General features: G+C 54.6%; 1 protein-coding gene across 1 annotated transcript in view; it reads right to left on the reverse strand.

The window, feature by feature from the left end:
* Nucleotides 1-19,511, reverse strand: part of HK1 (hexokinase 1) — a 62,340-nt gene extending 42,829 nt beyond the window's left edge. Inside the window, exons 1-2 of the mRNA XM_088019922.1 lie at nt 19,399-19,511; nt 1,554-1,716 (exon numbers count right to left, since the gene is read on the reverse strand). Coding sequence (XP_087876048.1) covers nt 1,554-1,716; nt 19,399-19,461 — 226 coding nt within the window. The 5' untranslated portion in view covers nt 19,462-19,511. The remainder of the gene's footprint in view (nt 1-1,553; nt 1,717-19,398) is intronic.
* Between the last annotated feature and the right edge of the window lie 1,503 nt (nt 19,512-21,014).

Genomic DNA, 21,014 nt, shown 5'->3' on the forward strand with positions numbered 1-21,014 from the left:
GCTCAATTCTCCTAGATGTGGGTGCCATCTGGAGCTGAGGAAAAGCAGGAGTGAACCACAAAGCCAGAGACATCAGAACAAAACCCCGGGCACACCACAGCCCCACCACTCCAAGTGACCAGAGTTTCTTTGCTCGTTATTAAAAAGTTAAAACTGCTGGTAACCAGGACCTCAAGGAAAACAAAAGGAGGGACATGGAATAGATTTCCAACAGTCGAGAGCCATGAGAGATATAAACACCAATGCGTACGTGACCACAGAGCCAACAGAGCACATGCCCTCCATCAGCATCCAGATCTCATCCAGGACTTCTAAAGAGCACCGCAGACCCGGCATGACTGTCCCACCGCGGCCGGCCCGCTCCGACAAGCTGTGCGCTTGCCCATCCTTTGTGAACATCGGCTGGAACGGCTGCTTTCCGGACACCCATTTTGCACCCATTTGGGAGCATACCAGATGCTCCAAACCGAGGCCTGAAGCGAAGCCTCCAGAGCAGGGAAGAAACCACGCAGGTGTGAGGGCCAGGCTCTCAGGGCGTGGACTCACAGCCCCTGGAGAAACCGAGAGAAACCGGACCTCCCCATAATCTCTCCCCCTCCCTCTCGTGCAGCAGGTGAACCCCAGGCCGGAGCACAGAGCACCCCTCGGAGCGGGATTCCTGGGAGGGTGCCGTGCCGGCCCCAGCACGGCACCTGCCCCTGCAAACTACTAGCTGCGGGTCAGCCGGACAGAACGGCCTCCTCCAAGCGAGCCAAGCTCTGCCCTCTCAGCCTCCGCTCTGCCGGGTACAGGAGCTAAGCCCCCTCCTCTGGGGAAGGGGTACTGACAATCCATGGGGAGCCCCCAACTCCCCTTTGTGGGCCATGAGCTACACAGCTACACACAGACAGGAGAATTTTTTTCTCCCTAATTCTACCTCCCTTGCCGTTTGTCTGCTTGAGGGGCTACCTTCATTTAATATCTATAAAATTCTTTTAGATGGGAATGTGTATCTCCCCTCTGAGTCCAATACCCAGCTGGCCACTGGATTGCTACTTATCTGAAGGGAGGTCTTGGTGCTCTGATGAAGAGATTTTCCTAAAATGAACTCTTCATTTGTTCTGGAGACTTTCATGTTCTAGAGCAATGCACACAGCATCTGTAAGGTACACACACACACACACACACACACACAAACACGACCCTTTCTTATCATTAGCCACTAGACAGTCAGTCCAATGAGGGCAGATTAGCCTTGTCCAACCATGGCATCTCCAGTGCCTGGCATATGGTAGATGTTCAGTAGGCATATGCTAGATGGATGGATGGATGGATGACGGATGGATGAAGGACGGATGGATGAAGAATGGATGGATGGATGAATGGATGGATGGAGGGAGGGAGAGAGGGTGGATGGATAGAGGATAGATGGATGGAGGAAGGATGGCAGAACAGATGGATGAATGAATGAATGAATGAATGAGGGAATAAATGAAAAAATGAAGAGAAAGTAGGAAGGATGTTTTCACAGAGAATTCAGCTCTCAGAGCTCAATCTCTGGGTGAGAGACTCACCTGAACCATCAGGGATGGACCTTACAAACGTTGGCAACATCTTGACTGTGGCTGTTGGATTAAAATCCCGGGAGAGGCCATTCTTCATCTCCTTCTTGAAACGAGTCATGATATCTATCAGAGTTTCATCGGAGAGCCGCATGGCATAGAGATACTTGTCAATCTGCGGGAAGGATAAGAAGGAAGGGAAGTGAGGCCAAGCCTGAAGAAGGTCATTTCAGCTTGAGTCTGGCTGGGGCGGGACAGGACAGGGTGAGGTGCCTGCCTGTCTAGGACAAACCAGCTCCCACAGACGCTGACACATCACATGATGAGATAAGCAGTCACGCAAATGCCATCAGCCACATCCCTCAGAGCAGTCTTGCAAATGCTCCGAGCCCCAGTTCTTCCTGTAAAATGAACCAGGTAGCTCCAAGTCCCTTCCAATCCTCGAATGTTGCATGGAAGTTGCCCTTTGATCCCCAAGCACATGCCGGAGGCGCCCTAAGCCTGCACATGACTCCTTTCCTCTGTGAGAAGTAGCTGGCCCATCCTCAAGTGGATGGCAGTGTCACAGAGGTTAAGAACGAGGGTGCCAGAGCCAGCCACGTGGGGTTCAAATCCCAGCACCATCACTTAACAGCTGTGTGATTTTCAGTTTCCTCAACTGAGAAACTGACATGGTAAATCTCATAGATGGGAGTTTTAAGATCAGATGAGACGGAGAAGCACTTAGAACACAGAAAGTGCTCAATAAACATTAGTGTTAACGTGACACAGTGGTGCTGGTGGGTTTCCTCGGGCACGATTTCTTGGTGGGTGGAAATAGTGGCCAAAGGGCTGGAATCATTCAGGACATGGGGCGGCAGGCCCAGAGCAGAAAGACCTTAACCCCACCATCCCCAGAAGGTACGGAGACAGCCCCCAGGCTCCCACACCCATGGGCCTGGGCCGACATGCCCATACTTCCAAGTCACTCCAAGTACTGCCCCAATCTACTGCTCTTCCTGGGCTCCCCATTCTCCTTGGGGTTCCAAGGCTCCTAACCACAGACCCCTTGGACTGTTGCTGGCTATTCTTCCTTCATAGTATCTTCCCATTTATTCTCTCAGAAAGTATTTATTGGGCACCTACTGTGCTCTAAGTCACCTTGTCTCACCATTCATTCTTTTTGCTTCCCTTTGGCTTAGGAAGCCCTGACAGCCATGTGCCTGGATTTCTCCTTCCTCATTTCTGATTGCTCCTCAGTCATTCACTGTAATGGTTTTCCATCTTCATTCTCTCTCCCTTCCAACCCAACCTGTACACCGCTGCCACAGTCTCCTTCTTAAAGTGCAACCCTGGTCAATTCTTCTCCGTGCTCAAAGCCTTGCAATGTCTTCCATGTCCGAGGTGCCAACACTCTGCAGGTGTGGCTTCGTGCTCTCTGAACTCTGGCCTAAACACCTCTACCATTCCTGGGGGGATCCCTGGGCTTTCCCACCAAAAAGCCCTTCCTTCTCTTCCCGGCTATCCAAATCTCCCCTACCCTGCCAGGTTCAGATCAAATCTCACCTCCTCCTGCAGATGTCGGAGTTCCTCAGGCTGGAGATGACCCCTCCCTCAGCACTGATCTCTCTGCACGGTAGAGCCTGGATCACAGCTTTCTGCACCTGTCACCTTTACAGGGTCTGCTCCATTCACCTTGACCCTCCAGTGCCTTGCACGCAGCCTTGCACACGGAAGGCTCCCGGGGGATGGAGAGAGAGATTTATGACCCAATGAGGCTGAAAAGACCTTGATGCTTATTTGCTTCTGAGAATGGCATCTCATGTTCACTTTGCAGGGTGGCTGGAAACGTCCTGACTCAAGGACACAGAGTCCTCAGCCCTAGGTCATTTCTGCATATTTGAGCTGGGGCAGCCTTCTGCTCACTCTGGTCTCCATGCCTTGTGCTCCCCCAGGCCCTGCGTGTCCCCTGCCTCACGAACCATCATCAGCACATTGGCAGGAGTCCCCCAGTGTCCTCGGCGGCCAGAGACAACCCTGCCCCCACCCCCAAGCTCTGCTACCACAGCCACCTTTTCCCTTCCCCCTTGTGATAAAGCCCTGCAGAGAAGAGCAATCAGAAACCACCAAGAGCTCAAGTAGAAATTGCCAGAATCACGGCCTTAGGAGAAGACACGCTCTGTCCTACCCCCAAGGCTGGCACCAGATCAGCAAAACTTGCTGTCGTGGTGCCCACAGTCTGGCGGGGGAGAGGCAGTCACGATACAAGGGTGTGTGAGCAGCCCCAGGAACAGGAGTCTACTGAGAAGCCTTCCCGGAGGCGTGATGTCAGGGTGTGCATCCAGGCACAGTCAAGAGCATGTGTGAAGGCCAAAGGCGGGGGGGGGGGGGGGGGTGTCCAAGGAACATAAAGAAATTCAATATGGATCAAGCACAGTGTAAAAAGTGAGGCAACTAGAAAGACTGTGAGGAGCTACATTGTGCAGGATCTAGTAATACACGTTAACAAATTTAGACTTGATCCCAAAGCACAGCGAGCCTTGGGATGACTTTGACGAGTATTCAACAATGACATCTGTGTTTCAGTGAGATCAAGCTGTCTGCTGGGGAGAGAATGGGTGAGCAGGAGCAAGACCATGCACTAAATCAATAAACGTCACATTGCTACTCTAGCATTTGGGACATGCTTCTGCTATCATGTTCCCCACCCTCCATCATGAAGTGTTTATTGACGGGTCTATCTCTTCTGATAAAACATGTGAGTTCCCTAGGGAAAGGAACTCACCTGGTTGCCTGGTACAAAAGAGGAATTCCATTCATACTAAATGCTAGAATACTACTCTATATCTTATGGCTCACAGTATATCAAGTGCTTTCATATCCAGTAGGTCATTTAACCTTCAAAACAACACTATCAGGGACACACTCTTGATCCCTATTTTACAGATGCAGAAACTGAGCCTCCACAAAGCAAAGTGATTAGTTCAAAGACACAGCCAAGAGAGTCAGGTCTCATACCTGCAAGTCTAATGCTGCTCTCTATAACTGTTCCCATCCCTCGGGGAAGACCAGTTCCCCTATTCTGTGGAAGGTAAGCCCAAGTAAAGCTGCTGAGGTTTTCCAGCTGGACAGGAAGAAGCTTCTAGAAAAGCCAAGGCTCTCTGCAGCTCCACAGCCATCCTGCCCCGACTCAAGGTGCAGGTTAGCACAGGGACAGTGATCCGAGAAAAAACCCAAAAAGAGCCTAGAAGCTCAAAGGAGGAAGCAGGCTGGGGACACAGAACACAAGCCAGCCCCCAAGCATCTGTGGAGAGGAGGCTTTCCTCCTCTGGTTCAAGTTCATGAATCATTATGTGGGACAACCCCTCTCAGAAGAGATGTGGAAACGGGGTCCAAAAAGAAGGTGTAAGTTGGGGCCGAGCTGTAACTGAGCCTGAGGCCTCCTGGATCTCATGTGAATGAGAGAGTAAGCCACCGGGAGCCCTTTCCACCGGTCCTCGGGAGCTCAGGAGGGGCCTCTGAACCAGCGTAGATGCTGGGCCGGGGGTGGGCTGGCCAGCCAGGCAGCGCCCGGTGCAGGGCTCAGCGGGTCCACGGCACACGGACTGGGGCCCCTCAAGCAGCGCAGGAAACACAGGTGCAAAGCCCACGTGGGGGACACTTGCAGAACACTCCCAGGGGCCCAGAGCGCCCAGCGCCTCACCGAGCCAGGGGCCTCGCTCCCCTTGTTCAGGCCAGCCCTGCCTGGCAGCTGGCCACACTGCCCCTGTCCACCTGGGAAAGGCGACTGGGTCCTGGCTGGCGGGAGGGAGGGAGGGTGTCAGGCCAATCCCCCGGCCCGTGTGCTGCACATCTCGGGGCGGCTGCGCCCTGCAAGAAACCCAGCAAGAGAGGGTTCCCTTCGGTGGGGCCAGAGGCCCAGGAGCGGAAGCCGGCAGAGGGAGGCAGCCCTGAGAAAGGACAACTTCTGCTCTCCGGGGGTTTGGCCAAAGTCCGTGGTCTTCTCAACTTGTCCATTTCCATCCCCTCTCCTCAGCGTCTCCAGATCGTGCCCCTCCTCCCTGAGCCCGCCCTCTCCCCGACACATGCGCAAACAGGGGCTGCTGCTCCGGCCCCGCATGCTGGTGCCCAAGAATCCCTCCCGTGCCTCCAACCCCTTCCTCTGCAGTTTGGTGACCGGAGGCCACAGCATGGCAGCTCCGGAGGCTGCAAGCCGCAAGCCTCAGCCTTCGGATGGTCTGTCACAGGCCAGAAGCTCCCAGAAATCCGTGACAGGAACCCTCAGCACCCCCCCCCCCCCCCCCCCCACCGCGCGCTCCCTCTCGCACGTGGCGTCTGACAAGCGCATGCAGGACTCCGGGCCGACTGGGAAAGAAACCAAGAGGTGCCAGGCTCCCGGACACCCCGGGGGCTGGGTCCCGCAGACTCTTGGCCATGACTGAGAAGGACCCCCGTCCCGGCCCCGGGCACCTCTCACCAGCCCCTGAAGGGAAGGTGCCCTAATACTGTGCAAACCCTTGTCCTGGATTGGCCTTCCTGTGGACCAAGAAGGCCTGGAAGCTCTCGGCCGCGCCAGAAGCTGGACCACGGCAGAGGCCGGAGGAGACCCCGGAAGACAGAGCAGGGCCCCCCACCAAGCTCCTCTGGCTCAGAGCTGTGGGGCTAGCGAGAGAAGCCAGGGGCCCGGCACTGGGCTGCACGCAAACATCGCTGGGCCCGACCTCAGACCCCCTCCTGCGCCCAACAGAACAGGCACAAAACACCAACTCAAGACCGGACATGCCCGAGGGAACACGCCCGTGTGGCAGGAGGCACGGTCACCCCTGGTGACCCAGGCATTTTGACACCCCCCCCCAAGTGGACGGGGACATGGCCATGGAAATTTTTCACTCCTTCTCTCCTCGGCTCTACCCTGAGGCCCCAGAACAAGGCAGGGCAGCAGGGGTGACTGCAGGTGCCCGGCGCCCGCCTTCCAAGTGAACTTCCCACGGGAGCCACTCTACTTGCAAAGACAACTGAGGGGCGGGCAGTGGAGGGTTAAGAAAACTCTTGCTTCAGGACAGGGCAGAGATTTCAACATCGGATTCACTTCTCTTTCTTAGGGAGGCTGACTCAGGAGAGAACCGGGCCGATGAGTGTCACTTGGATAATAGCTCGCCATCTGCCGAGGGCTCTGCTGTTTATACACAGGATTGTCACACACGTTGTCCCGTCTGGATGTCACAGAAAGAGATGAAATGAGCTCATGGATGCCACGGCCGGGCATGGGGCAGGCACGAAGAACGTTAGCTTCCGCCACAACGACCCGGGGAGGGAGGCAGGAAGGACAGCCTTATCCCCATTTTAGAGTCGAGGAAACGGGGACCCGTGACTCACACCAGGTCTCATGGTTTGGAAGTGGCAGCCGGGTCTAGATCCCAGGTCTTCTAAGCCCTCATTCTGGGCTTCTCCTTACGCCTTGAAAAGAACATGGGACTGTGGATGAAGAGAACGGGGTTTGAACCTCGGATCTGCCATTTAGTAGCTGTGTGTCTTTGGACAAGTTCCTTAACCTGGCTGAGTCTTGCCTTCCTCACTGTTAAAGGCGATAATAATGCTTTCACCTCAGACAGCTAGTGGGAGAATTTTAAGAATGTGCCAAGAACAAGGTAAACATCAAATAACATTTCCCACCCTCCCATCGAAATGACCAAAAGGGAGGCTGTCTCCCTCCATGCCCCAGCTAACTGGTAATCACATGGCCCTGACTCCTTTTCGCTAGGAGAAATGCACTGATTACCAAACATTACTGCCCCATTCTGTAGAAGAGACCACTAAAGGTAGTGCAGCCATATGCCCGAAATCACGGCAAATTAAAGACTCTGGCGAAATTCCTCTGAAGCGTTGCCCAGTTTTATTAGGTTGTTTTTTTTTTTTAACTAACAGTAAGTTATAGTCACAATAAGCAATATACACTTGTTATTAAGAAGTTCACACAACACAAAAATGCATAAAAGTAAAAAGTGTAAGTTCTCCCCCCAGTCCTTCCAGAGAAATCCCTGCTAAGAGCTTTACGGATTAGGATGGTTTTTCTACCTAAACACTCATGCATACAGAGCGTGCCTTTTTTTGTTTTGTTTTGTTTTACAAAAATGGAATCATACCTGGGGGGGTGGGAGAGGGGGGAAAATGGAATCATAAACACTTTCTCCTTTGAAATCTTAACCCCACCTTCCTATTTCCTCCAGGACCTGCCTTTAAGACTCACACTAAGAACCATACTTGGATTTCCTCAGGACACTGCCTGGTTCAATGATGAGGCACGGACAGGGTAGCGTGGACACCCGTATCCGCCTCTGGCTTTGATACCCCGTAGGCACCTCGGTTTTCCCATCTGTCACGTGGGTGTGTTCACATGACCTTGAACTACAAAGGCCTCTCTACTCTGCACAGCACTTTCACAGTGGTCCTCAAACTCTCCTGTCCAGAGACGTGGTGATGGTGCCATCACTTCCAGTGCCCTAAGGAAAAATCAGAGGCCAAAGAGGTTCCTCGAATGGCCAAAGTGACCACTGGTCAGCAAGAGAACTGGGGTAGACACCAAGTTCCCTGGTTCCTGGTCCTGTGCTTCTTCCTCTGAGAGCTTTCCCGCTCAGCCGCGGAGAACCCAGGCCAGGTTCCTCCCAGACCCAGGAGATGGGGGCATGGGGGCGGCATTAAGGCCACAGCTCCCACCACTCTACGGGCAGCACGGCTCCCTCGCCTTGCAGAAAGCATGCCACTCCTCTTCACTCTCCACCACCCACAGGCTGTCTGACCTGTTCTCGTCCCCCTTCCCAAAATCCCGGGAAGAGAGTTCAGAACCACACTGAGCCCAAAGGCTATGCCCCGCTACGGTGTGTGTGCTGGCCTGAGCCCCCTCCTGCCCCTCCTCCCGCCTGCCCGGGCTCCTCAGTGCCCCGCCCCACCTCACTGCTATGGGCGGTGGCCCGAAGAACCTGTGTTCCTGTCCTGTTCTTGGCAACTGGGGAGCATCTCCTGCTCAGCTCCTCGTGGCCACAACAAGAGACATCCTCACCCTGCAGAGTTCCCCACGGGAGCCCCCATCCCAGCACCAGCCTGCCTTCCCTCGGGCAGCCTGGGGCCCTAACAATGGTTCTTCACCCCCAAAGGCCTTTCCTCATGGACCCACCAACCCCTCTGCTTGCTCGGCCTGTAAAGGGCTTCTCCATGCCTCCTTTCTCCCAAAGTCCACCTCCAGACTCACCTCCTCCGAGGGGCATGCCATGATCCGCCCCGCCCAACAGCAGCTGCTCCTCTTCTCAACATCCCCTCTGCCATCAGTGGTCACTATGTAGGTATTAATCTGCCCCGGTGGACACATGGCGGCGGGAGAGCCTCTCTCAGGAGCGGCAGCAACACACACATGATCTGTGCCTCCAGCTAGTCTGTGAGCGCCCAGGGGACAGGGGCCATGCCTTCCAGGCCCTTTGTGTCCTCTGCAAAGCCCTCTGGGTGTCTTTTCCACTGGGCTGGGTGCCTGCGCTTCTGGGCGGGAAGGCCTCTGGTGCCGCCTAGCCAGGGAGGTCTCAGAGGGTTTGCTGGCTCAGATAAGGACGCTCCTCTTCCCTGAATGGCCCAGCCCCTCACTTCAGCCTCCTGGGAACCTGTGTGGGGCCAACAGCCTCTCCCTGAGGGACAGAGTGTTCCAGGCGTTCTCTGGTCCTCTACCCCGCCGCCCCCCCCCCACACACACAACATCTGCATCTCAAGGCTGAGGCCCTGAAGGACACAGAGCCCTACAGATAACCGAGATTCTCACTCCACTCTTCAGGCCTCCCAGAGACTGCTAAATACCTGACAGCCTCCATAGGAAATGTGTTTGGGAACATGAATTCCACTCTAGAGGCTCCCGAGTGAAAGATGGGTGCACCAACATCACCAGAGCAAACAGGACCCCTTCCGCAAGGCAAAATATTGTAAGGGGAGGTTCCCTTTCCCCAGGCTCTTTACGGAGGTTCATCCCCTCAGGCAGCCCAGGGACCAGAATGGGTTCTTCACCCTTATCTGCCATCTTATTTATGCTTCTGAACTGCAAGCTCCGAGCTCCCTTTCAACGAGCATGGGCTGGGCACCACAGATTATCCATTTGACACTTTTATGTACTCACAACAAATCAGGAAGAGAATGGGATCCCCGCTCTTGATGAGAAATTGAGGTCTGGGGAAGGGAGATGTTAAGCAGGGACCCGGCCCATGCTGGGCGCATCCACCTGCCCTGACTTGCAGCGGGGCGCAGGGACTGCATCTTACACAGGAGGAAGCTGGGGCCATGAAATCAAGTGAGGGACCCCAAGCACCCAGCAACCGGTGCGGCTCCCGCTCAAGACTCCAAACTCGACACTCCTCCCCTAGTTCCTCAGAATCCTCTTGCGAGGAGAACCGTGTAAGGCCTTGAAGTCATGCCCAAGGTCCTCCTGGCGACCTTGGTATGCATTAATACCCCATAACAAGCGCTTCCTGGCTGGTGAGAGAGACCAAGCTGCCGCCCAGGACGAGAACAAAGCTGTCACACTGAACTAGCTAAAAATAAAGGAGGTACCCAGTGGCCTCAAGGGGAACAGAACCGCCCTGGAATGTGGCAGGGCAAGAACAACAAGCTTAATTCTCAGCCTCGTGTGCTGGGGCCAGCCTCCAGACTCACAGTTCCCAACGTCCCAGGTACCTCCAGCCAAGAGAGAAGAGAGTCTCCAAAGTGCAGTTTGGCTTTCACTATGAGACAACCAGACCCTAAGGCCCTGGGGTGCAAATAGTGCAGTGGTGCGAGTAGACCTGGCTAGAAATCCAAAGCCCTCAGGCCTCCTCCAGCTACACTGACCCCGCCCCCATCACCTTGGACAAGTCACTTCCATGAGCAAAACAGCAACAAACTGCCCTCTGGCCTTCATACAGGGCACAGGAGCTCCAGACACCGTGGATTACTCTCCTTCCTCCCTCTCTGGATTACTCTGCCTCACCGAGCCTCTCACAGCGCCTAAAGGTGTGTCCTGGCATTCATACAGTTCCCTATGCTCTCCAAGTGTTTCCACATCCCTTCTCTAACTGGATAAATGAGCAGACGGCAAGGCAGGAATCATCCACTCCATCTGACAAATAAGGAAACTGAGGCCCAGACAGCTCGCTGGCCACCACCACACTGCTCAAGCTAGAAGCATGTGTTAGAGATAATGGATCCCAGCCTCCTAGTCTTACGGATGAGGACACTGAAGCCCAAGGACCCGGAAGAACCCACCACTTTCAATGCAGAGTGCCACTGCCCAAAGTTTAGCCATAAAATTCACTGTCTAGCAGAGCTCTGTCCAACAGAAACATAATGCAGCCGCATATGTAATTTTAAACTTTCTAGTAGCCACATGTTTTTTAAAAGAAAAACAGGTGAAATTAATTTTAGTAACATTGTACTTAACCCAATATATCCAAAATATTATTCCCACAGGCAAACAATGCTTTTAAAATGATTAATGAGATAGTTTATATATCTTTTTGTCATACAAAGTCTTTGAAATCCTGTGCATACTTGACACTTAAGACCACATCTCAAATCAGGCTCACCATATTTCAAGTGCCCAGTAGCCATGTGCGGCTAGCAGCTACTGTTCTGGACGGCATAGCTCTAGCATCCCCAGTTTGGGAGGCTTCGGTGATGGTTTCTACTGCAGGCTGCTGCCCTGTACTCTTTTAGAAGTGTGCAGCCCTGGACCACGGTCCGGGTTCTGCAGGGACGGCGAGATCTGCCCACCAGTGTCAGACCTGCAATCCCTCTCCTGGTCCTACTGCTTTCTGGCCACCAAGATCATGTCAATTGCATTTCCTGAGGTTCAGCTGCCCCATATGTAAGATGCAGGAAGAAATACCTACATCCAAGTTGGCTGGAAGGACTCAACTAAATCAAGCACGTGAGAGTATGTTGTAAATAGAAAAGAACTTTGCAAAGGTGACATGGTGCCTTTACGATGACAGTGGCCTGGGTCTCCTCCTCCACCCATCCCAGCCACCCAGAGAGACATCAGAGAAGTCACCAGGTGACACCAGAGAAACGAGGGCAGATCGAGTAACAGGGCTGAAAGCAAACCCCAATCAAGGAAACTAGCCGCTTACAGTGCAGCCAGGCAGAGGCTGCAGGAGAGGACAATCTTCAGAACTAGGCATTACAAGAGCATTAGGGGTTCTTCTTGCAGGTTAGGCATTGCCCTCGGTGGGGGTCCTCTTTTAAATGCAAACAAGGATGGGGGGGAGAAGACAAATAGAAAGAGTACAGGGAGAAATTTGAAAAATGGGAAATCCCTAACATTTCACTGTAAATGACTTTGTTGGGCCAATTTCCTTCCCAAGTGGAGGGAGTTCGTCAACACTGAGCAAGGGTAGAGGGGCATGGGGCGGGGGGGACAAGCAAAGCCAATGTGCTCGTGTTGGGGAGGATGGGGAGGAAGGGGAAGGAGCAAAAGAGGTCTGGGGAACCTGGTGGTGGAGGGGTAGGTCCTGTGCCCAGCTCTGCCTCATCTCTCAACCTCCTTGGCTCTGTTTCCCTAAACAACAAAATGGGAGGGGTTGGGTGTGGTATGGTGGGAAGAACATGGGTTTCTGAGTCAGGGGACCAGGTAGTGTTGTCCCTATTACTAATGAACTGTGTGGTCTTCAACAAGTCACTTCACCCCTTGCTGGCGGGGGCGGGGGGGAGGTCTCTGTTTCCTCACTTCTAAATGGAGACGGTGCCTTTCTCCAGGGGGATAAAGACAGGGGCTCCCCCAGCAATGCCACTCCTATGCATATGCCCAAGAGGAATGAAAGCATATGTCCACGCTGGAAAAACATGCACACAAATGTTCACAGCGACATTATTCCAAAGTGGAAATAACCCCAATGTCCATCAACTGACATATGCATAAACATACCACGGTATCCGGATACAACAACTAAATATTCAGTAATGACGGACTGATCCGTGCTACAGCATGGATGAACCTTGAAAACATGATGCTCAGTGAAAGACCAGACACAAAGGCCACATACTGCATGATTCCACTTATACGAAATGTCCAGAAGAGATAAATCCATTTTTAAAAAAGAAAATAGATTAGTAGATGCCAGGGGCTGGGGTGAGGGTGGGATGGGGACTATCTGCTTAATGGGTACGGGGTTTCTTTTGGGGGTGATGAAAATGTTCTGGAATTAGATGGTGGTAATGGTTGCACAACCTTGTGAATGTACTTGAAGCCACTCTGTACACTTTAAAATGGTGAGTTTTACACTGTGAGTATTATACCTCCACTAAAAACATAACGGGGCTCTGCCATCAGATTCGATGGGTCTGAAGGCTGGCTCTTCTGTTTCCTATCTGAGCCTCAGGGGTCTCTCTCCAAAAGTGGAGATCATAACAGTACCCACCCCCCCCCCCGGCACAGGGGCGTTGTGGGGATATATCGCCTTCAGCACAGCACCCAGCAGTGAATGTGACAGGCATTTCATGAAGAAACACTGATGATGAAATAAGACCTGTGTTAGGAAAGAAAGGCCCCTAGTCGGCATTCAATGTCCCTCCGAGGTGCCCTTCAGGTGTCAGCGTTTGTGGCCTATAACCAAGCCTGGAATCAGATGAACACAAGATCCGACATCCCCCCCCCCCCCCCCCCCCCGGAGCAGGGACCTCGGTTTGCAAATGGCTGGGCTGCACACTTCGCATTTCAGTTGTCCTGCGGTGGGGCACGGTCACCCTCTCCTTTTACGGAAGATAGTCAGAGAGGCTGCGGGCCTGAGCGTCCTCAAACAGAGGCGGGCACATTTAGGGGACTGATAAGCCAGCCGCGCCTGGCTCCACCCAGGAAGGGAAAGGGTGTGCGGGCAGAAGCCCACGTGCATGTTTTAATTCCCGGAAAAGTGCAACGGATTCCCACACTGGAGCACGGCGTGGGGGGGGGGGGCCCACAGAGAGCCCTCCCCGCCTTTCCCTGCGCCTACTCCCCCTCCTCGGGAGTATGCACGCGTCCCAGCAGCAGTCAATGGGGCTGGCACGGCTCTCAACGAGAGCTGTCAACCTCACAAGGGCTCTGCTTGATACGGTAAACGAGGAAATGGCTAATTTTAAACTAAGCTCAACTAAGCTCGAGTGTTGTAATGTGAATGGAAATGACTGGGAAGAAAGAGTCTCTTTAAAGTTATCTACTTGGGACGCCTGGGTGGCTCAGCCAGTGAAGCGTCTGCCTTCGGCTCAGGTCAGGATCCCAGGGTCCTGGGATCGAGCCCTGCATCGGGCCCCCTGCTCAGCGGGGAACCTGCTTCTCCCTCTCCCTCTGCCTGCCGCTGCCCCTGCTTGTGTGCGTGAGCTCGCTCTCTCAATCTCTCTCCCTGACAAATAAATACATAAAATCTTTATTAAAAAAATTATCTACTAAAACATGTTACAGGTTTGACCGTCCCGAGGGTTAGTGTGGGACAAGAGGAACCTGTACAAACTTCTGAGGGAAGTATGAAGATGGCAATTTGACAAAATCTGGAAAATGGGAAGATGCACACACTCCTCCACCCAGCAGTTCCATCCCAGATAGACAGCCCGAGAGGCCAGAGCAATGCGCGTGTCTACTGGAGACGGGCATGAGAAGAATCACAGTGGCACTGTTTGTAATGTGAAACATCAGAAACCCAAATCCCCATCCAAACAATAGATAAAGTATACATTGTGGTATATTCACACAATGTAAGAGCATGCAGCAGTTTAAATTGATGAAACACAGGTGTATGGATCAACATGGAAAAACCCCGAAGATAGATGGCTGAGGTAGAAAAGGCGAGTTGCAGAAGGATACATGGAGTATAGCATCCTTTACAAAAGCTTACATCCACATAAAGTAACACTGTACACTGTTTATAGATACATGCTATGTAATAAAGGCATAAAAACATGCATGGAAATAATAAACATCTAAAACAAGACAGAGGCGCTCTCTGCAAGGAGAAACAGAATGGGACAGGAGATGGGAAGGCAGGGCTTCCAGGCTTCTCTAGTGTAACTGTAACTGTCTGTAACTTCTCAGGCTGCGCGGTGGGTACACAGGTGTTTAATATTAATCTCAAATCTCGTTTTTATGCACCTCAGATATTTCAAAATAAAATTTGACTCCTACGTATTGACTTGTGGGGGAGAGAATTAAAATACAGACTCCAAGTTAAATCATTAAAATCAACAAAGGTGGATTTTTCTTCTAGAGGAAAGAAGCAGAGGGAGTAAGAAGAGCCCACTGGACCCCATTCCAGATTGTCTTAAGACCTTGAGAAAATCATGTCTCTCTCCATGGGACCTCCAGTCCATTTCTAAATGAGGAATAAAATCCCTGCCTGGGGTCTGCAGCACAAAGGGCAGGCGGTGGGATGCCCAGGGGAGGCGCTGCTCTGGGACACTCAGGAATACTACTACTTCCTGTCCTCACAACCTCTCAGGAGGTTTTTGAAAGCATACACACACACAAGCATGTTGTACACTTGTGTGTATCGTTAGACAGGTGCACGCGCGCACACACACGCACACACACACACGCTATCTGATAAGACAGTCAGAAACGGTACTGGGATGCTCAGAGATAACAAGCCATTAAAGAGAAAGCAAACTACATTTTGAGAACTATCCATCTGACTCCCCCCGCCAAAGTTTCTAAGTATAATATTCCCATTTGTCCACCTAGAGCCTGGCTTTAAGCCACTCCTGAGCAAGTGATTTCCCACCCATGATCTGACCCCTGGCCCCCAACTGCGAGAGCAAATCATTATTTATGCTCCAGGGGAACAGGGATCGTGTCTACCAAGTCTATAGTTGTCACCCCAGCCTCACGCAGCCCTCTGCACATAATAAAGGACTCAAACGTCTTCCAAAGACACTACTGAGTTCCCATGACCGGATTGGATTCTAAAGGTCCTCAGACCAATAAGCAGGTGCCAGCAGTCTGGCCATGACTGCTTCTGGGCCTCGGAGGTGTATGGCTGCCCCGCTGTCCGCAGGGGCGTCCTCAGGCATGCTCAGAGCGGACTCCAGAGGCTAATTCTACCCAGCAGGAATCCCTGACTGCAGACACACGCGGAGACAGTACCAAATCAGTCTCTTTTGGAGAAGGCTGCCCATGCCATCTCCAGAAAACAGCAGGAGCGTGGGAGGACGGCAGAGCATGGCCAGATGTGAAAGTCCCTCATACCCACCCGGTTTCCCAGTTTATTCCCTCACGAAGGTCCCAAATTATCAAACCAAATGAAGCGCTGGGGCTTCTCTTGGGGGGGAGAACTCCGAAGACATCTGAGGTAGCAGGGACAAGGATTATGAGATGAAGATTCACCAAGGAGTGAGGCTCTTCCTGGACAGTTGTATAGATCTAAAGGTATCTGAGGCATTTTTCATAATTTCCTAACCCTCCTCTCCCTCACCCCTGAGCAACAAGGAAAGGGCAATTTTTTATGCTTGCTTTTGCAGCTGGGACACATGAGCTCTGAGAAAATAAACCGTGGGTAGCCCTTTCACTGCTAAGCATACTCTCCCCCACCTTCCTGGGCCCAGTACTCCTGAGTTCAGCTGTTGGACAAATCGCACCTATTTGTTCACCGGCTAATGGGGATTACTTAGGGTCACGGGGACCCCACTCAGAGATAACCCACTGGTCACCATTCTGACAAACTTGAAGGAGACGAAGCTAGTTCTTCCTTTTTTTTTTTTTAAGATTTTATTTTTAAGTAATCTCCACACACAGTGTGGGGCTCAAACTCACAACCCTAAGATGCAGAGTCGCATGTCCTACCAACTGAGGCAGCCAGGCGCCCCGGGAAGCTAGTCCTTCTTAAGAGGCCAAGTTCTCACCTTGCTGGACTCCTCTTTCTCTCCCAAACAAAGCACTATGCATACCATCACCCTCCTCCAGGCTCCTAACGGCAAAGCCAAGCGGAAGAAGCAGGCAAGATGACGGGCCTGTTAAAAGTTACTTGGAGGTCAAAGGACCCAGCCTCTAGCTGCAGACCTAGTAGATGTCTGGGATTCTGATGAATGGGATCTTTCACAAACACACACATGCCTTCCCTTTCCCGCTAAAGGCACTAGGAGAGTAAAAGGAAAGTATGTCTTGTACTTATTTCAGTCTAATGCCAGGACACGCTTTTCCCAGCACCCCATTAACCAGTGTCATGAAGGGAGAGTCTGGTAAATGGGGCTCCACGCCAGGCAGCCAGGCACTTGGCCTGTTTCAACCCCGGATATATTTATGAGATTGAATTAGTGACATATCTCATAGGCAATGGAGAGAGAAATGATAACCCTTTTCATGATCACTTCTGTATCCTGAGCAATCCCGAAGGAACCTTCCCTGGCACCATCCCCATCTTCCTTCCTCCTATCCCCAGGCCAGAAGGCAAGAAAATGAATGAAGGTTAGTGGGGGGGGGGGTGCCAGGGCTGTCTCCAGAGCCCCAGAGGCTGCCTAGGGCTGAAGGGCTGACTCATCATGGCTACCCACGCTGGCTGGGTAGGCAGGCGGGGGGCTAGCCTCACTGGGTCCCCACTGGGTCGCAGGTAGGGCCCAATTTCAGCAAGAAGAACAGGCCTTGCAGTCCTGCAGCCCCACCCAGGCTTTTCACAGCAAGCAGTGGGTAGGAAGGGCTGCTCTCTCCCAAGTCTTGAGTCCCAAGAGAGAAGACGCAGTCCCCCAGCTTCTGCCCAGGTGGGGGTGGGGAAAGCTGACTAGGCCACTGGAACGCGTTTCCACTAGGCTCTGGGGAGGCCCAGGAAGCTTCCTGGTGACCACACCCATGGATGGCCATGCTACGTAGCCCATAATGCAGACCAAGGTGATCCTCTGGCAGGAATACACACCACCCCCCCCATAGAAAGCAGTTTAAGGTGGTGTGCAAGAAAGCCATCTCGTTCTTAAAACTCTCCGTGGCCAATAATAATATGTGGTGGAAGTTTTGGCTCAAGACCCTCCTCCAGCAATGTTCTGAGGCCAGCAGAGAGTGGGGAGGAAATGCCAGGATCCCAATCTCAGAGCAGAAGGGGTTTGAGGAGGACCAACTGATTCAGAAGTCACACACCCAGATGCCTCGGGGAGCCTGGTGGATAGAATTGGAGGGAGGCCACAGTTAACACTGAGTGCCTGATAAAACAATTCTTACTGAGTACAATCCAAACCTCAACCCAACATAGGCCCTGGAGGCCACACAGGTGATGGCGGGTATGGACGGTAGAAGCTTAGAGGGGTCATCTGGGTCCCCCACCCCAGTGATCTGCTGTCTTGAGCTACAGTGTGCGCCACATGCAGGGGAAGGACAGTGAACTCATCTGTACCCTAAATTCCCCACTGGAAATGGGAAGAACATCAACGGCACACACCACCACTGAAGAGAACGTGAAATGTACCTGGAGGCAGGCACAGCTCCCTGAGCTCAGTGGCCAGAGGAAGCTCCACAGTGCTGCCCAGCAGTGAGCAGGAGTCCCACAGTGGGACAACTCTAAAGGCACTGTTGCTCCTAGCTATGAGGGACGGTGGCAGATTTCCAGGCCTGTCTCCTAATTGCCCTACTCTGGTCCCCACTCAGCACAGGACCCAGGATCCAAGCAGCATCCCCAGGGCCTTTGTCTCAGCACCTCCCCCTCAGCTGACTTCCAGTAGGAGCCCCGGTTCCCAGGGGAGGGAGGGAGAGACCCGCCCTGGCTCTGCCTCTAACTCACCGGGTGACCTTGATGAGGTCACTGCCCTCAGCAGGCCTACTTCCTAGTGTGCCAGAGGGGGTTGTCCTAGGTAGATAGGAAGAGAACTGAGGGAACATCCTGTGGCTTTACGCTCCCACCTCTCACCTATGGGTACTTCCCTTGTCTGAACTCCACAGTCAGGTTCACTGTGTATCCATTCCACCTTACTCCAGCAGTCCTCCCGTCACCCACGCTGGGACAGGAGCCCGTGCCAGGCCCCGGACTGGTAAAATGGGCGCTTTTCCTCACCACCTAGGCTGTTCCTTAAAAACATGGTGGCAGGGCTGTCATAAGGGAGAGACACACCTTTAAGACCTGCCAGCGGACAGCATTTTCTGCTAGACAGATGTCCAAGGCAGCAACCCCTTAGGGTAGGGAGATGCGTCCCTGTGCGAGTACACACATGTCACAGGCATACATGTCAAGGCCTCTATCCGACTCAAAAGACCAGTCTCTTATTTAAGCTCCCTGCGCTGGCTGGAAATTACAGTTTAAGAGAGCAGTCACGTAGAGGAATAAAAAATTCCATTCAAGACATGCCACTCTGGACCTGAGGCCTATGAGCAAAGTTTCCGGTGGCCTCCGCAGCCCTCCCCGTTCCGGGAAGCCGGGCGGGTCACCCTGTCCCCAGATTAAGGGGCAGCCGCAACAGCGGGTAGAGCCGGGGTGAGAGCTTCTCCCGGGCACCCGGCGCCCTCCGCGGGGAACCCCAAATGTGGGATGCCCGGCCTCCAGCCGGCAGCCCCGCCTGCTGCGCACTCAGCTCCCCACCATCTCTGTAATCACTCCTCCGCCCACGGCGCTCAGAACCTTCCGAACAGGCCCTGCGGACCGACCCACCGGTCCCCGGGCTCAGGCGCCTCCCCGCGTGGCCCGGGGGGGACCCATCTGACATCCACAGCCCGGCTCAAGGACACTGCAGCAAGCAGCCCGGTCTCGGGGGTCTTCCCCCCACCACACACACAATCCCGGGCAGGATCGAAGGGCGAAGCCTTCCCCCGCCCTGCAGTCCAAGCAGTGCCGGCCTGGGGGAGCCTGGGCGCGGGAGGATGGAGGCGGCGGCGGCGAGCGGATGCCGGAATGCAACGCTGCGCGCAGAGCGCCGGGCGGCGGCGCGCGCGGGGGCTCACCTTTTTGACTTGGTCATCCTTCAGCTCGGTGAAGTAATAGGCCAGGAGCTGCGCGGCGATCATGCTGACGGCGGCGGACACGGAGCTGCAGGCGAGGGGCCGGCGGGGGTGCTCCGCAGCCCGGGCGAGCAGTGGTCCTCGGGCGACTGCTCGGCGGCTCCTCCTCCTCCTCCAGCCGCGGCTCCACCCCCAAGGCCCGGGAGGCGGTGGCTCGCGCGCTCCCCGGCTCCGCGCTCCCGTCCCCGGGAGGGTGACAGCCGCCAGCCGGCCCACCTCCTCGGCGCCCATTGGCTGCCGCCCGCCTCTGCAGCGCCGGGCGGCGGCGTCCGGGCCTGGGTGGGGGGGCGCGGCGGCCGCTCCCTCCCGCGCCGGAAAGGGGGCGGCGGCGCTGCGAAATCCCCCACGGGCAGGCATCTCCCGGCACGTCCCCCACGTAGGGAGCCGGCGCGAGGGCGGGAGGCTCGCTCGGGCGCGCAGGGTCGCGCGTGGCGGCGCCCGGCCGGGCGGACGCGCGCGGGGCGCGGGAGGAGGCGCCGCCCGACTCGGGCGGGACGAGCGGCCCCCGAGGAGGGCCCGCTGCCAGCCGGAGCGGCCTGTGGGGGCGCGGCCCCCTTCGCGGGAAAATGAGGCTCGCCCCCGGGAGTTCCGCGGATGGGCAGACGCCGGAGGCGGGTGCAGAAGTGGGCGTGCAAAGCGAGCCGGGCCTGGGCCGGAGGAGGCGAGAGCCCGGAGGCTGCGCGGTCCTCGCACCGGATCCCCGCTCCGGCCGGCTCCTGCGGGTCCGCCGGGAAGAGCGCCGAGCCTCAGCTGCGACCTCCGGGCGGTGCATCACCCCTAACCCGGCTCGCCCGGCCTAATCTCCGGCAGGCGGATTTGTGTTGCTAAATCGAGAGCGACGCCCCACAGCGCCCGCCCCGGAGTCACTGGTTCCTGCCGCTCTCCCGAGGGCTCACGCCCCGGCCTGTCCGCACCCCCCCCCACCCCGGGCTTCCTCTTCCTCTCGGGCACCCAGGCTCGCGGGCGTCCGGGGGATCCTTCAGGCGCCCCTCCGAGGTGCCACCTTTTTCACTTCCCCAACGGAAGTGAGCCGGGCTGGGAGGAATCCTGAGAAAAACGTTCAGCCTTAACGACGAGGAGGGGAGGTGCGGAATCAGGCGGTTAGGGGGCTGCTTGGACCGATCGCTACCAGAGTGTTCTTAGATCCGTCGCGTCTGGGTGCGGGAGTTTTACTGCCTCACAAGGGGACATGTAATGAGCTCAAAATACAATGAAGTGGTTACTATCCTGATTCAACAGGTAATCAAGTTGAGGCTCACGGAGGCGGCGTTTCTTGCCGAACTTTATACAACCAGGAAGTTGTAGATCCCAGGATTCGGTCTGTGTGTTTTCCAAAGTCAGTGCTCACCCCTGCAGTTTGCGGTCCTTGCTATTGTATGTAGCCTCTCCGCGGAAATAGGCCGTGCTCTTGGGACCACGGCTGCACCACGCGGTGCCCTGACAGATGACCACAGTCCAACCCCCCAACCTCTACCCCAGACCTGGATCCGGGGGAGCCCTGACCAGCCTACATAAAGGTACAAAAGTGGTCTCAGCGGGGAGATGGCTTAACATTCCTC

The sequence above is a fragment of the Eumetopias jubatus genome, unplaced genomic scaffold, assembly GCF_037043125.1.
Source record: "Eumetopias jubatus isolate StellerSeaLion01/CBP00866 unplaced genomic scaffold, mEumJub1_p1.0 scaffold_17, whole genome shotgun sequence".
Taxonomy (NCBI): domain Eukaryota; kingdom Metazoa; phylum Chordata; class Mammalia; order Carnivora; family Otariidae; genus Eumetopias; species Eumetopias jubatus.